This window comes from Salmo trutta, chromosome 1 (genome assembly GCF_901001165.1).
Source record: "Salmo trutta chromosome 1, fSalTru1.1, whole genome shotgun sequence".
Classification (NCBI taxonomy): Eukaryota; Metazoa; Chordata; class Actinopteri; order Salmoniformes; family Salmonidae; genus Salmo; species Salmo trutta.
The window spans coordinates 65,930,559-65,947,076 of NC_042957.1; the positions used below are offsets into that span (position 1 = coordinate 65,930,559).

Consider the following 16,518-nt stretch of genomic DNA (forward strand, 5'->3'; position numbering starts at 1 on the left):
TTAAAACATGGTTTGATAAAGTTAAGTATTAACATCCTATGTCATTAAAGTCCATGGAGTTACTGTTTAAGGGATAGTTCAGCCATATAACAAAATGACATATTGGTTTCCTTACCCTGTAAGCAGTCTCTGGGAAAGTATGACAGCAATCCATGCTTTGGTTTAGTTTCTCTGACACTACTAACATTTTAGCATTTGTGGCACAAATCCCATTCAAGTCACAGGACTGATATTATAATTTTCACGCATCATGTTCATATCATATCATCTACTGTATAAGTGACTTTATTGAGCTTCACAATTAATTTAAGATACTTTTGGATTATTTGGACATGATGCATGAAAAATGCTAATATCAGTCGCATGACTTGAATGGGATTTGAGCCATAAATGCTAAAACATTAGCATGTGGAAACAGTGCCAGGGAAACGTAAACAAAGCATGGATTGCCATCGTACCTTGTCCATAGACTGCTAACAGGGTAAGGAAACCAAAATGTCATTTTTCTAATTTGGGTGAACTATCCCTTTAAGTAATGTGCTTCAAGAAAGTAGTGTGTACCCTCATTGAATTCCAGAGATTAAAGTGAAGGTGCAGTATGCAGAGATGATCATGAAAATGTAACAAATCCTCCTACTGTTCATAATAGCACACTGCCCGTTTACAGCATGTCAGTATCAACACAATCAGAGACAGAGAGGAACAGATAGTTAACAGCACAAATGTACATCCATCTTTGTTTTCACTTTCATAACATTCCTTTTCTTTAGTAGATGTGCAATGAGTATCCACTGGATATCGTACAAGATACACTTCATTCAAAATGAATAACTTGTAAATACATTCAGTGTGTTGGGTGGCTTACAAAAAAATATGGAACAGGTAAATCATTAAAAAAAAATGAAATTATTGTAAAGCATTTCATAATTGACTACTTAAATATGTATATCCTGTATTACATACGTCATTACAGTTATATTTAAATGGTACGATATATAATACACATTTAATTCTCAAATCAGACACATTGACACAGACATTCAGTCATCTCTTTTAACTGCTGAAGTATCAAATACCTGTTTTAGCAATAATAGTTTAAATGTGTATGTCTCTCAAAATGATTCAGAATTCTGTTTACCAGTATTCTGTTTACCATTGCTGATCATGTTCTGTAGACTTAATCTTTCTAGCCTATAATTGTATCATACATTCATATACAGTATATCAGACAGCTGGGTTCAAATAGTTACTGATGTCAGTCTCTTTCCTATTCCATTTCATGAATCTTTGCATTTATATAAATGGTATAACATTTTTATTTACAAATATATAAAAAGAAAAACCATTGATCCAGTGTAGCTTCATTTTTCTGTTCCAGAGGAACACTCTATAGCCATGGAATATGCAACGTTTGAGGTGTTAAACTAGCTGGACATTCAAACTACACTGTCACGTATTAAAGCCCTGTATGCTCAACTCTGCAGACAACCTAATTCCCACAATATAAATATCTTGAATTACAAAAATTGAAATACTATGAGTGCATTTGTGTGCATGTGTGTGTGCATGTATGTGGATTTTCGCATGCGCTCCTGTCCATGTGTGTGTGAGAGAGAGATAGAGAGTGTGTGTGTGCCTGCCTGTCTGCCTGCCAACCCCTTCTTCCTGTCTCTCTGTTCACCAGGCCAGGGGTGAGGCCATTCTTGGGCTCCTGGGACTCCTAGGAGGGTTCTCATTGGCCTGGTTCTCACTAAGAGCTCTCTGAAAAACAACAATAAAACATTGTCAGACAAGACAAAAACATGCAGTACCATTACTACTACCGTCTTGATAGCACTTCTTGATAGCACTACATACTTGTCTATTTCAGAGGTCTCTTTCAAACTCTAGGCGGTTCACCTCAAACTTGGCGAGGAACTCAGCGAATATCCCAAAGAAGGCCTCTGTGTTGGTGGCTTGGCTGTCCTCTCCAAAGAAGGAGGCTGTCTTGGACCACTCCTCCATGGCCCGCTGCTGCAGGGACTCCAGAGACTGTAGTACTGGGTGGATGTTCTCCAGAAAGCCCTGCTCATAGGGAAGTCAAGGATACAACAGCCAGAGGTAGGAGCTACAGTACACATTGGTGGTGGATGGGGTGAGAGACCCCCATGTAAATGGCTATTTTACAGTATGACTACTCACACTTGAGAATGTAGAAGCCTGTAATGAATTAAGTAATGAATCTCTCTCTCTCTCTCAGGTTTGTTGTGAAAGATACACTCATGACTGCAGCGAAGCGGTCGTCTGCTGTAGCAGGCATTTTCTGGCAGGCAGATCGGATGTCCTGGATAGTGGTGTGAAGGTCATTCAGATCGGATGTGATGGTCCTCTGGTTCACTACAGAGGGTGAGTGAGATAGGAGAGAGAGAGAAAGAAAGAGAGAGCGGGGGGAAGAACAAAGGTGGAAGAGTGCTTATGGAAAAACAGGATTACATATTTAATCTATTCATTTACACGCAATAGGTAAACATTACATGTAACACAACATGCTGTACATGAAACACCACACCCGACACACAAAAGAAAATGCACACATGAAAAAACTGCTACTCAGTTTACCTTTGGCTGCCAGGGGGACCGTGGTGAGGTCCTTGGCAAAATCCAGGACGTTGGGAAAGTGAAGACACAGTGACTTGACGAGGATGTGCAGAAACGTAGATTTCCCATCCACTGTTTTTGTGGTGCCGAGCTACAAGAAACAGTAGTGCATTAGTAACAGTGTCCGTGGGTTAACAACAGTGAAGTAACAACAGTGAAGTAAAACAATGTCATAGGAATACAGGCCAATATTCCTGAGGAGCTTACCTCAGTGAGGAAGTTGATCTTAAACCCGGTGGTTTTGTTGCCGGTCTTAGGTTGACCGTTGTTCAGATAGTTCCCCATCGCCAGCACAAACTAAGGAACCATCCGACACAGTTAGCATATAGCTTGTATTTAGTTTAGGATTGAAACAGCATCATTAACACTTTAAGGCTAAACATTACCCACAATAACACTATATGTTCCACTCAGGGAATAAAAAGATGAAAGCATCCTGTTCATTGCTGTTTAGGTGTTTGGTCTTTGGGCTACTGCCTATCCTTAACCTTCCTGGTGTAGCTGTGGCTCAAGCTAAAACGTTGGTAAAACCAAACAAACGCATTTCCATTCTCTCCATTTTTAGCACAGAATGAGACTGTTATTGGTTTTATCTTATCAGAATCATGCTGGCGGGTGACAAGTTCAAGTTGAAGAAGTTGCATTGCTCTTCCTAGTGATTGTACATAATTGTATACCTCCAGTATCTTGGCCAGTTTCTTGCTGGTCTTGAGCTCCATGGAGGCGTTGTAGATGCAGTCGTAGCCCCCCCTCATCTCCTCTGTCTTCTCCTGCAGGGTGCTTTTGAAGTGGAGGCTTCTCAGACGAGTCTTGTACTCTGGTACTGACAGCATCTATGGCATTATGCATACACACACACAAACACACACAATTACAAACGAGGAAACAGAAAACCAGCAACAACACCTACAGTGAGGGAAAAAAGTATTTGATCCCCTGCTGATTTTGTACATTTGCCCACTGACAAAGAAATGATCAGTCTATAATTCTAATGGTAGGTTTATTTGAACAGTGAGAGACAGAATAACAACAAAAAAATCCAGAAAAACGCATGTCAAAAAGGTTCTAAATTGATTTACATTTTAATGAGGGAAATAGGTATTTGACCCCTCTGCAAAACATGACTTAGTACTTGGTGGCAAAACCCTTGTTGGCAATCACAGAGGTCAGACATTTCTTGTAGTTGGCAACCAGGTTTGCACACATCTCAGGAGGGATTTTGTCCCACTCCTCTTTGCAGATCTTCTCCAAGTCATTAAGGTTTCGAGGCTGACGTTTAGCAACTCAAACCTTCAGCTCCCTCCACAGATTTTCTATGGGATTAAGGTCTGGAGACTGGCTAGGCCACTCCAGGACCTTAATGTGCTTCTTCTTGAGTCACTCCTTTGTTGCCTTGGCCGTGTGTTTTAGGTCATTGTCATGCTGGAATACCCATCCACGACCCATTTTCAATGCCCTGGCTGAGGGAAGGAGGTTCTCACCCAAGATTTGACGGTACATGGCCCCGTCCATCATCCCTTTGATGCGGTGAAGTTGTCCTGTCCCCTTAGCAGAAAAACACCCCCAAAGCATAATGTTTCCACCTCCATGTTTGACAGTGGGGATGGTGTTCTTGGGGTCATAGGCAGCATTCCTCCTCCTCCAAACACGGCGAGTTGAGTTGATGCCAAAGACCTTCATTTTGGTCTCATCTGACCACAATACTTTCACCCAGTTGTCCTCTGAATCATTCAGATGTTCATTGGCAAACTTCAGACAGGCATGTATATGTGCTTTCTTGAGCAGGGGGACCTTGCGGGCGCTGCAGGATTTCAGTCCTTCACGGCGTAGTGTGTTACCAATTGTTTTCTTGGTGACTATGGTTCCAGCTGCCTTGAGATCATTGACAAGATCCTCCAGTGTAGTTCTGGGCTGATTCCTCACCGTTGTCATGATCATTGCAACTCCACGAGGTGAGATCTTGCATGGAGCCCCAGGCCGAGGGAGATTGACAGTTCTTTTGTGTTTCTTCCATTTGCGAATAATCGCACCAACTGTTGTCACCTTCTCACCAAGCTGCTTGGCGATGGTCTTGTAGCCCATTCCAGCCTTGTGTAGGTCTACAATCTTGTCCCTGACATCCTTGGAGACCTCTTTGGTCTTGGCCATGGTGGAGAGTTTGGAATCTGATTGATTGATTGCTTCTGTGGACAGGTGTCTTTTATACAGGTAACAAACTGAGATTAGGAGCACTCCCTTTAAGAGTGTGCTCCTAATCTCAGCTCGTTACTTGTATAAAAGACACCTGGGAGCCAGAAATCTTTCTGATTGAGAGGGGGTCAAATACTTATTTCCCTCATTAAAATGCAAATCAATTTATACAATTTTTGACATGCGTTTTTCTGGATTTTTTTGTTGTTATTCTGTCTCTCACTGTTCAAATAAACCTACCATTAAAATTATACTGATCATTTCTTTGTCAGTGGGCAAACATACAAAATCAGCAGGGGATCGAATACTTTTTTCCCTCTGTACACATAACCAAACTCTCATTCTATGACTGTGAGCAACCAACAAACCCTACTTCTACTACTTCTATTACTACTACTACTAATGCTTCTGCTGCCACTACTACTTATATTACTACTAGTACTTCTATTTATACTACTACTTCTATTACTACTACTTCTATTCCTACTACTATTCCTACTACTACTACTATTTCTACTACTACAACAACAACTACTAATTATACTACTACCACAACAACAACTACAAATTATACTACTACTACTACTACTATTACCACTACCACTACTAGTACTACCAGTGGTGGAAAAAGTACCCAATTTTCATACTTGAGTAAAAGTAAAGATACCTTAATAGAAAATCACCCAGTAAAATAATACTTGAGTAAAACTCTAAAAGTATTTGGTTTTAAATATACTGAAGTATCAAAAGTAAATGTCATTGCCAAAATATACAAATGCTTAGTTTGTAAATGATGAGTGTTGGAAGTGCCCCTGGATATCCGTAAAAAAGGAAAAGGAATTTGAAATGTATTTATACTTTAACTTTGAATTTTGACACTTGAGTATTGATGGATTCTGGGTACTAACTCCTAAACTTTGGATAGGGTTAATTATCAGGTATCTTATTGAAATATTGAGTGCTTAGGTTTAGAGGGTCTACACCAGAAGTTAATGGTTATCTGTAGGAGGAAGGTATATAGTGTGTGCAATTAAGCTTGGAATGTGCTGAGTGCAGGGAAAGCCATGGATTAGTGATGAAGGGGGTCGAGGTCAGGTCAAGTCATGTGTGGCCGTATCACTTAGTTTCCTGCCTAGCAGTAAAAATACAATGTTCGTTCAGATGTGTAGGAGAGATTCAGCCTAGGAGAAACGGTTAAATATCAGTGCTTGTGTGAACAATGTCTTTGTCTAATGCAACTGTATTGATCCTCTGGGAAGAATAAACATAGTTTGCGCTTTCATAGTGTCCGTTGTGTTTTTACTCTGAGAATTAGAACCTAACAGTATCAAAATTAAATGTCATTGCTAAAATATACTTAAGTATCAAAATTCAAAGTAAAAGTATAAATACACTTCAAATTCCTTATGTAAAGCAAACCCGACCAGATTAGAGGCAGTAGGGATGACCAGGGATGTTGTGTGTGAATTAGACTATTTTCCTGTTCTGTTAAGCATTCAAAATGTAACAAGTACTTTTGGGTGTCAGGGAAAATGTATGGACTAAAATGTACATCATTTTCTTTGGGAAGTAGTGAAGTAAAAGTTGTCAAAAATAGAAATGGTAAAGTAAAGTACAAATATACAAAAAAAGACTTATGTAGTACTTTCAAGTATTTTTACTTAACCTGTCTGGGATAGGGGGCAGTATTTTCATGGCCGGTTAAAAAACGTACCCGATTTAAACTGGTTACTACTCTTGCCCAGAAACGAGAATATGCATATTATTAGTAAATTTGGATAGAAAACACTCTAAAGTTTCTAAAACTCTTTGAATGGTGTCTGTGAGTATAACAGAACTCATATGTCAGGCAAAAACCCGAGAAGATTCCAAGCAGGAAGTGGCCTTTCTGCGAATTTGTAGTCCTTCTGTTGCTTGTCTATCGAAACTACAGTATCTGAGCTGTTACGTGACACTTTCTAAGGCTTCCATTGGCTCTCAAAAGCCTTCAGAAACCGGATTGACGCGTCTCCTGTCTCTGGGCAGATAACAGCAGCACAGTTTGTCCTGGGACTGCCTGGTGACAGAGAGATTGAAGATGCGCGTTCACGAGACCTCGCCATTTTTTCTCTCCCTTTTTGAATGAATACAGCATTGTCCGGTTGGAACATTATCGCTATCTTACGAGAAAAATAGCATAAACATTTATTTTAAACAGCGTTTGACATGCTTCTAAGTACGGTAATGGAACATTTTGAAATCTTTTGTCTGGAAATGCGCTCGCTACCCTTTGGATAGTGACCTGAACGCACGAACAAAACGGCGATATTTGGATATAACTATGGATTATTTGGAACAAAAACAACATTTGTTGTGGAAGTAGCAGTCCTGGGAGTGCATTCTGACGAAGAACAGCAAAGGTAATACAATTTTTCTAATAGTAATTCTGAGTTTAGTGAGCACCGAAGTTGGCGGGTGTCTGAATAGCTAGCCTGTTATGGCTGAGCTATGTAGTCAGAATATTGCAAAATGTGCTTTCGCCGAAAAGCTATTTTAAAATCTGACAGCGATTGCATAAAGGAGGTCTGTATCTATAATCTTAAAATAATTGTTATGTATTTTGTCAACGTTTATGATGAGTCATTTAATAAATTCACTGGAAGTTTTGGGTGGGAATGCTAGTTCTGAACATCACATGCTAATGTAAAAATCTGGTTTTTGATATAAATATGAACTTGATTGAACAAAACATGCATGTATTGTATAACATAATGTCCTAGGAGTGTCTTCTGTTGAAGCTCATCAAAGGTTAGTGCTGCATTTAGCTGTGTTTTGGGTTTTTGTGACATATATGCTTGCTTTGAAAATGGCTGTGTGATTATTTTTGGCTGTGTTCTCTCCTAACATAATCTAATGTTTTGCTTTCGCTGTAAAGCCTTTTTGAAATCGGACAATGTGGTTGAGAGTCTTATCTTTCAAATGGTGTAAAATAGTCGTATGGTTGAAAAATTTAAATTATTGCATTTTTGAGGTATTTGTTTTTCACGCCACGTTCTTCCATTGGATATTTGGCAAGGCGTTCCGCTAGCGGAACGTCTAGATGCAAGAGGTTGTAAGTACTTTACACCACTGAGTACTACTACTACTACTACTTTCACCCACAGTATACCACAACAAAACGACACAAATACATCCATAAAGATCCCCCAAAATTTGACTGTACGTTTGTTTATTCCATGTGTAACTCTGTGTTGTTGTTTGTGTCGCACTGCTTTGCTTTATCTTGGCCAGGGCGCAGTCTTAAATGAGAACGTGTTGTCAACTGGCCTATCTGGTTAAATAAAGGTGAATTTTATTTTATTTTAAATTGCTGAGCCTCCCCCTGCAGTCTAGGCCCAGTACCTGTAATACAAACTGGTCAGGCTCGCTGAGTTTGGCTGGGTCCTCGCTGTACTGTTCATACTGCTTGACCTCCTCTGCGTCGGGGGCGTACAGCAGCAGCTGCTTGATGTGGGTCGGCTCCAGCCGCTCTGTGGCCATGGTCATCAGCACCTGGCGCAGTTCGCCCGGGGACAGCTTCAGGTGGGCAATCAGGATGGCTGGAGGTCAGGGGTCAAGAGATCAAAGGGTCAAAGATCCGAGGCCACAGTAACAGTGTGACATAGTCTCGTGGTTTCAGTCAACAAAGACTAGATTAGAACAATAACATAAGATCTTAAGTGCAGTGTAACACAGCCTGGAACAATGTAGCGCCCTCCTTGTGTTCTCCACTCTCATACTTACATGCGTTGTAGGCCTTCTTATGGGACAGAATCTCAACTACGTCTCTCTTCTTGAAGGTCTCCGACTGAGGGCCTGGGTCTGGAAGAGAAACTGACACAGAACATCACGTGGGAAACATGAGGGAAACAGAGAAACATGAGAAGAGGCAGAAAGACAATGTGATTGACACAGAGAGGGAGAGGCAGAAAGGAAGGAAGAGTGTGAAGACAAAGATCAAGGGAGAAAGAGACTGCTAAGGAGCAGAAAATGTCCATATCAGGATTTTCAATGTATTTCTAAATACATCATTTCAAGTATTGGACTTAAATGGGTCAGTGAAGTGCCTATGGCGGTAACGCTGGTGTCATTCGTCAGAGGGACCACTGATCAAAAGCAAATCAAAACCATGGTGGGCTTCACACACATTGCTCAAGATGAAGAAGTATTCATATTGGACACACTAGGCAAGAACTGACTGGTGGTGGTATGTAAATGTTTTTTTGGAAGAAACTTCCACACGTACAGTATGTGCAAACATACTGTATGCACACTAACATATGCATTATGCACGCATGCACACGAACACCCACGTTCACATACACACGTGGGCACATTATACTCACTGGGGTTCTTTTGTGTCCCAAAGTGCAGTTCCAGATCCAGATACTTCACCATGTCATTCAGTTTGTCATAATCCGAATCCTCCCCCAACTGCAACACCCAGATTAAAAACAGGCTTATGTACATTATGCACCATCTACTCATTAAGTTCAAGCTAATGCTTGTCATTTCAGAAATTGACAGCTGATTTTTTTTATTTTTATGGAACTGTTGTAAATCAAATAACCTGACCCAATTCTGACTAACCTACCTGTCCCAACCTTGACTAACTCAGCTGTCGCAAACCCTGACCAACTCACCTGTCCAAACCCTGACTAACTCGCGTCCAAACTGTGGCTGACATACCTGTCCCCATCTAACCTCACCTAACAAAGTTCACCTTTCCCACCCTGACTAACTCACCTGTCCAAACCCTGACTAACTCCCATCCAAACTGTGGCTGACATACCTGTCCCCATCCAACCTCACCTAACAAAGTTCACCTTTCCCACCCTGACTAACTCACCTGTCCAAACCCTGACTAACTCCCATCCAAACTGTGGCTGACATACCTGTCCCCATCCAACCTCACCTAACAAAGTTCACCTTTCCCACCCTGACTAACTCACCTGTCCAAACCCTGACTAACTCGACCGTCCAAACTGTGGCTGCTGACATACCTGTCCCCATCCAACCTCACCTAACAAAGTTCACCTTTCCCACCCTGACTAACTCACCTGTCCAAACCCTGACTAACTCGACTGTCCCAATCCTGACTAACTCACCTGTCTCAATGCTGACTAACACATCTATCCAATACGTGACTAACTCACCTGTCCCCAGATGGTGCCCTCAGAGTTCTCCACCTGTTCCCAGCGCAGCCTCTTTACACTCATATGATTGGAGTCCATCCTCGGAAGGCCTGGGCGAGGCAGTGGAGGAGGGGTTCCAGGAGGGGGCAGGGGAGGAGGAGGAGGGGGCTCCTGTTTCCCCAACTGGTCCAAGTTATTCTGGGACTGGGAATGCTGCTTGGGCTGAGGTTGGGGCTGGTGGTGGGAGTGGGAGTGGTGGTGAGACTGGGATTGACTGAATAGCCGCTGAGAAGGCTGGGACTGAGGACGACCCTGGTTGGAGGGGTGGACCTGGTGGGTTTGGTGGGGTTGGTGTTGGGGCAGAGGCTGGAAGGTGGACAGGGTGGGCTGGTGGGGTGGAAGGGGCTGGAAGGTGGACAGGGTGGGCTGGGGGTGGTGGTGCTGCTGGGTGGGCTGGTGGATTAGGTGGATCTGGTGAAGCTCTGGCTGAGTGGGCTGGGGAGGGACCTGGTGGTGGATGTGCTGGATCTGGGGAGTGTGGTGGTAAGTCTGCTGGATGGAGTGGGGACGCTGGGGGGATGGCTGGTGAGTGCGATGAGACTTGAGAGATTGACGAGTCTGTTGACCCTGGTGGCTGGCCTGGGAAGATGGGTGAGTCTGATGGCTCTGAAGAGACTGGTGGATCTCCTGATCCAGATGTACGGGTAGTGAAGCAGGCTGATCTTGGTGGATCTGATGAGCTTGGTGAAGGAGCTCCGTGGATGAGAGGTGCTGCTGGATCTGATGAGCTTGGTGAAGGAGCTCTGTGGATGAGTGGTGAGGTTGGTGAAGAAGTTCCATGGAGGAGTGGTGCTGCTGGACCCGTTGAGCTTGGTGAAGGAGCTCCATGGAGGAGTGGTGCTGCTGGACTTGTTGAGCTTGGTGAAGGAATTCCATGGAGGAGTGGTGCTGCTGGACCTGATGAGCTTGGTGAAGGAGCTCCATGGAGGAGTGGTGCTGCTGGACCTGCTGAGCTTGGTGAAGGAGCTCCATGGAGGAGTGGTGCTGCTGGGCCTGCTGAGCGTGGTGAAGGAGCTCCATGGAGGAGTGGTGCTGCTGGACCTGATGAGCTTGCTGAAGGCGCTCCATGGATGAGTGATGTGACTGTGTATGAATACTCTGATAGATTGCCTCCGAGTACTGACTCTGTTGATCTGGATGGACAGGGGAACGGGCTGGGGGATTGTGAGGTGATGTGGCTGAGTGAGTCTGACGACGGCTCTGACGACGAGTCTGTTGTTGAGCTTGGTGCATCTGGTAGAGTGAGGGGTCTGGGTGGTTTGGGAGGTCTGGATGGGTGTGGGCTGCCTCTGGAGAGGGGAGGGGGGGCAGGGACTGGTGAAGCTGCTGCATGGGGTGTGCTTTGTGTGAGGACTGGGCAGGCAGTGACTGGTGCCCCTGGTAAATATTTTGCTCCTGGTACGCTTGTTGCTCCTGGTATGCTTGTTGCTCCTGGTATGATTGATGCTTCTGTAATGCTTGTTGTTCTTGATGTGCTTGTTGCTCCTGGTGAGCTTGTTGCTCCTGGTAAGCTTGTTGCTCCTGGAATGCTTGTTGTTCCTGGTACGCTTGTCGCTCTTGGTGCGCTTGTTGTGCTTGTTGCTCCTGGTAAGCTTTTTGTTCCTGAAACGCTTGTTGCTTCTGGAATGCTCGTTGCTCCTGGTACACTTGTCGCTCCTGGTACGCTTGTTGCACTTGTTGGTCCTGGTAAGCTTGTTGGTCCTGAAACGCTTGTTGGTCCTGGTAAGCTTGTTGTTCCTGGTAAGCTTGTTGCTCCTGGTACACATTTTGTTCCTGCATTGCAGCGTGGGCTAGCAGGTCCTCCCGGGTGGGAAGCACCTTGTGAATGGACTGGCGTTTGGGCGGTGGGTTGGAGCGAGGAGGAGGGGGCGGAGGTGGCCCATGGTGGCGGCGGAAAGGCAGTTGTATTCTGGGAGACTGTTCAGGGGTGGCGGTATAGCTTGGTGGTAGAGGAGGATCGTTGAATTGGATGGGCGGAGGTGGAGGGGGAGTCATGGGGGGAGGAGGTATGTGTTCTGAGGAGGAGGAGTAGGTGAGGGAGGAGGCGTCCTCTCCGCTGCTGCCCTGGCACTCGCTGGGGCTACTCAGCTCAGGGGGTATTATGAAACCCCCATCTCCATCTTCATCATCCACCTCCACCTCCTCGTCATCCTCATCATCATCTGGGAAGCTCATCTGGACAACATCCTGGCATTACCACCAATCACATAGATTCATTAAGACTTGGGCCATTGATCCAGTGTAATTTATAGTCTTATGTGCTTTACGGTAGAATTTCTTAATAGAAAAACACAAATTATATAAATTAAAAACAAAAAAAAATGATGTTTTAAGTGAGAAGTAGGCATTGGCCTGAAGCCGAAAAAGAAATGCACATGAGTACCACAATGCCTACTCCACCAAGGTTTTCCAGCATATAACTTTGACCTACCACAGTATCTACAGTATATTGGTTTATTGTACTTCAAACAATGTTTATGCAGGTTGCTTAGAAAAAACAATTTCCATGGTTTTTAAACCAGAAGGTGATTATAGAAAATTATACAACATTTCCACACTCAAAAGGTGTCTTTCGAAAATGTAACTTGCAATTCAAATGATTAAAAAATAAGTGTTTTGTCTCACATAATTTGTTGTCCAGGGTCTAGTGTCAGTCAATTCAGAAAATTGCAAGAACTTTGAAACACGAGCGATGGACATTGGACCGGTGGAAATCTGTCCTTTGGTCTGATGAGTCCAAATTTGAGATTTTTGGTTCTAACTGCCGTGTCTTTGTGAGACGCAGAGTAGGTGAATGGATGATCTCCGCACGTGTGGTTCCCACCATGAAGCATGGAGGAGGAGGTGTGATGGTGCTTTGCTGGTGACTGTCAGTGATTTATTTAGAATTCAAGGAACACTTGACCAGCATGGCTACCACAGTATTCTGCAGCGATAAGCCATCCCATCTGGTTTGCGCTTACTCGGACTATCATTTCATAGTGACCCAACACACGTCCAGGCTGTGTAAGGGCTATTTGACCAAGAAGGAGAGTGATGGAGTGCTGCATCAGATGACCTTCTTAAAAGTACATTTGTGGAATTTCTTTCCTTCATAATGTGTTTGAATCAATCAGTTGTGTTATGACAAGGTGGGGGGAAGGGGGGGGGGGGTATACAGAAGATATCCCTATTTGGTAAAATACCAAGTCCACATTCTGGCAAGAACAGCTCAAATAAGCAAAGAGAAACGACAGTCCATCATTACTTTCAGACATGGTCAGTCAATACGGAAAATGTCAAGAACTTTAAGGCACACTTAACCAGCATGCCTACCACAGCATTCTGCAGCGATACACCATCCGATCTGGTTTGGGCTTACTGGGACTATCATTTGTTTTTCAACAGAACAATGAGCCAACACACCTCCAGGCTGAGTAAGGGCTATTTTACCAAGAAGGAGAGTGATGGAGTGCTGCATCAGATGACCTGGACTCCACAATCACCCAACCTCAATCAAATTGAGATGGTTTGGGATGAGTCGGACCGCAGAGTGAAGGAAAAGTAGCCAACAAGTGCTCAGCATATGTGGTAACTCCTTCAAGTCTGTTGTGTTTTTTTGGTTACTACATGATTCCATATGTGTTATTTCATCGTTTTGTTGTATTCAATATTATTCTACAATGTAGAAAATAGTAAAAATAAAGAAAAACCCTTGAATGAGTAGGTGTTCAAAAATGTTGGACCGATAGTGTGTGGGAACTCCTTCAAGACTGTTGGAAAAGCATTCCAGGTGTATCTGGTTGAGAGAATGCCAAGAGTGTGCAAAGCTGTCATCAAGGCAAAGGGTGACTACTTTGAAGAATCTCAAATTTAAAATATATTTTGATTTGTTTAACACTTGTTTTGTTACTACATGATTCCATATGTGTTATTTCATAGTTGTGATGTCTTCACTATTCTATAATGTAGAAAATAGTAAAAAATAAAGAAAAACCCTTGAATGAGAAGACATGTCCATACTTTTGACTGGTACTGTATATACACACACTGAGTATACCAAATATTAGGAACAGCCCCATTAGGGATGATAGCTTTCACCTGGATTCACCTGGTCAGTCTATGAAATTGAAAGAGCATGTGTTCTTAATGTTTTGTATACTCAGTATATATACATATACAGTCGTGGCCAAAAGTTTTGAGAGTGACACAAATATACATTTTCACAAAGTCTGCTGCCTCAGTTTGTATGATGGCAATTTGCATATACTCCAGAATGTTATGAAGAGTGATCAGATGAATTGCAATTAATTGAGAAGTCCCTCTTTGCAATGCAAATTAACTGAATCCCCCCAAAACATTTCCACTGCATTTCAGCCCTGCCACAAAATGACCAGCTGACATCATGTCAGTGATTCTCTCGTTAACACAAGTGTGAGTGTTGACGAGGACAAGACTGGAGATCACTCTGTCATGCTGATTGAGTTCAAATAACAGACTGGAAGCTTCAAAAGGAGGGTGGTGCTTGGAATCATTGTTCTTCCTCTGTCAACCATGGTTACCTGCAAGGAAACATGTGCCGTCATCATTGCTTTGCACAAAAAGGGCTTCACAGGCAAGAATATTGCTGCCAGTAAGATTGCACCTAAATCAACCATTTATCGGATCATCAAGAACTTCAAGGAGTGTGGTTCAATTGTTGTGAAGAAGGCTTCAGGGCGCCCAAGAAAGTCCAGCAAGCGCTAGGACCGTCTTCTAAAGTTGATTCAGCTGCGGGATCAGGGCACCACCAGTACAGAGCTTGCTCAGGAATGGCAGCAGGCAGGTGTGAGTGTATCTGCACGCACAGTGAGGCGAAGACTTTTGGAGGATGGCCTGGTGTCAAGAAGGGCAGCAAAGAAGCCACTTCTCTCCAGGAAAAACATCAGGGACAGACTGATATTCTGCAAAAGGTACAGGGATTGGACTGCTGAGGACTGTGGTAAAGTCATTTTCTCTGATGAATCCCCTTTCCGATTGTTTGGGGCATCCGGAAAAAAGCTTGTCCGGAGAAGACAAGGTGAGCGCTACCATCAGTCCTGTGTCATGCCAACAGTAAAGCATCCTGAGACCATTCATGTGTGGGGTTGCTTCACAGCCAAGGGAGTGGGCTCACTCTCAATTTTGCCTAAGAACACAGCCATGAATAAAGAATGGTACCAACACATCCTCCGGTAGCAATTTCTCCCAACCATCCAGGAAGAGTTTGGTGACAAACAATGCTTTTTCCAGCATGATGGAGCACCTTCCCATAAACCAAAAGTGATAACTAAGTGGCTTGGGGAACAAAACATCGATCTTTTGGGTCCATGACCAGGAAACTCCCCAGACCTTAATCCCATTCAGAACTTGTGGTCAATCCTCAAGATGCGGGTGGACAAACAAAAACCCACAAATTCTGACAAACTCCAAGCACTGATTATGCTCGGAGATTCGATCTTGCAACCTTTCGGTTACTAGTCCAATGCTCTAACCACTAGGCTACCTGCCGCCCCAAATCACATTATTGTGGGAACACCTCCTCTAAGAGTATGAATTTGAACGTTTGAAAAGGTTTGAATCCTAAGAAACCTGCATACACATTCTTTAAAGTACAATAGACCAACATATCTACTGTAGTAGGTTGAAGCTGTGTGCTGAAAAACCTTGGTAGAGAATTGTTGTGCTTGTGAATTTCCTTTCTTTTTCAGCTTCAGACCAATGCCTACTCCTCACTTAAAACATGTTTTTTCTTTTTAATATATATACACACACGTATATATACAGTTGAAGTCAGAAGTTTAAGTACAGTTTAGCAAAATACATTTAAACTCAGTTTTTCACAATTCCTGACATTTAATCCTAGTAAAAATTCCCTGTCTTAGGTCAGTTAGGATCACCATATTATTTTAAGAATGTGAAATGTTAGAATAATAGTAGAGAGAATTATTTATTTCATCACATTCCCAGTGGGTCAGAAGTTTACATACACTCAATTATTATTTGGTAGCATTGCCTTTAAATTGTTTAACTTGGGTCAAACATTTCGGGTAGCCTTCCACAAGCTTCTCACAATAAGTTGGGTGAATTTTGGCCAATTTCTCCTGACAGAGCTGGTGTAACTGAGTCAGGTTTGTAGGCCTCCTTGCTCACACATGCTTTATCAGTTCTGCCCACAAATCTTCTATGGAATTGAGGTCAGGGCTTTGTGATGGCCACTCCAATACCTTGACTTTGTTGTCCTTAAGCCATTTTGCAACAACTTTGGAAGTATGCTTTGGGTCATTGTCCATTTGGAAGACCAATTTGCGACCAAGCTTTAATTTCCTGACTGATGTCTTGAGATGTTGCTTCAATGTATCCACAACATTTTCCATCCACTCGATGCCATCTATTTTGTGAAGTGCACCAGTCCCTCCTGCAGAAAAGCACCCTCACAACATGATGCCGCCACCCCCGTGCTTCACGGTTGGGATGGTGT

General features: G+C 43.2%; 1 protein-coding gene across 5 annotated transcripts in view; it reads right to left on the minus strand.

Moving 5' to 3' along the window:
* Positions 1-430: 430 nt before the first annotated feature.
* LOC115205507 (delphilin-like) overlaps positions 431-16,518 on the minus strand; it is a 53,241-nt gene continuing 37,153 nt past the window's right edge. For 3 of the 5 annotated variants that reach the window (XM_029771570.1, XM_029771578.1, XM_029771607.1), the window contains 10 exons: positions 10,002-12,227; positions 9,192-9,279; positions 8,590-8,679; positions 8,209-8,405; positions 3,315-3,470; positions 2,845-2,934; positions 2,599-2,728; positions 2,258-2,376; positions 1,900-2,064; positions 431-1,761 (listed from right to left, as the gene is read on the minus strand). In XM_029771570.1, coding sequence (XP_029627430.1) covers positions 1,678-1,761; positions 1,900-2,064; positions 2,258-2,376; positions 2,599-2,728; positions 2,845-2,934; positions 3,315-3,470; positions 8,209-8,405; positions 8,590-8,679; positions 9,192-9,279; positions 10,002-12,227 — 3,345 coding nt within the window. In that variant the 3' untranslated portion in view covers positions 431-1,677. Of the gene's footprint in view, positions 1,762-1,857; positions 2,065-2,257; positions 2,377-2,598; positions 2,729-2,844; positions 2,935-3,314; positions 3,471-8,208; positions 8,406-8,589; positions 8,680-9,191; positions 9,280-10,001; positions 12,228-16,518 lie in introns of all 5 variants that reach the window. The other 2 variants (XM_029771588.1, XM_029771597.1) reach the window with 2 other exon arrangements.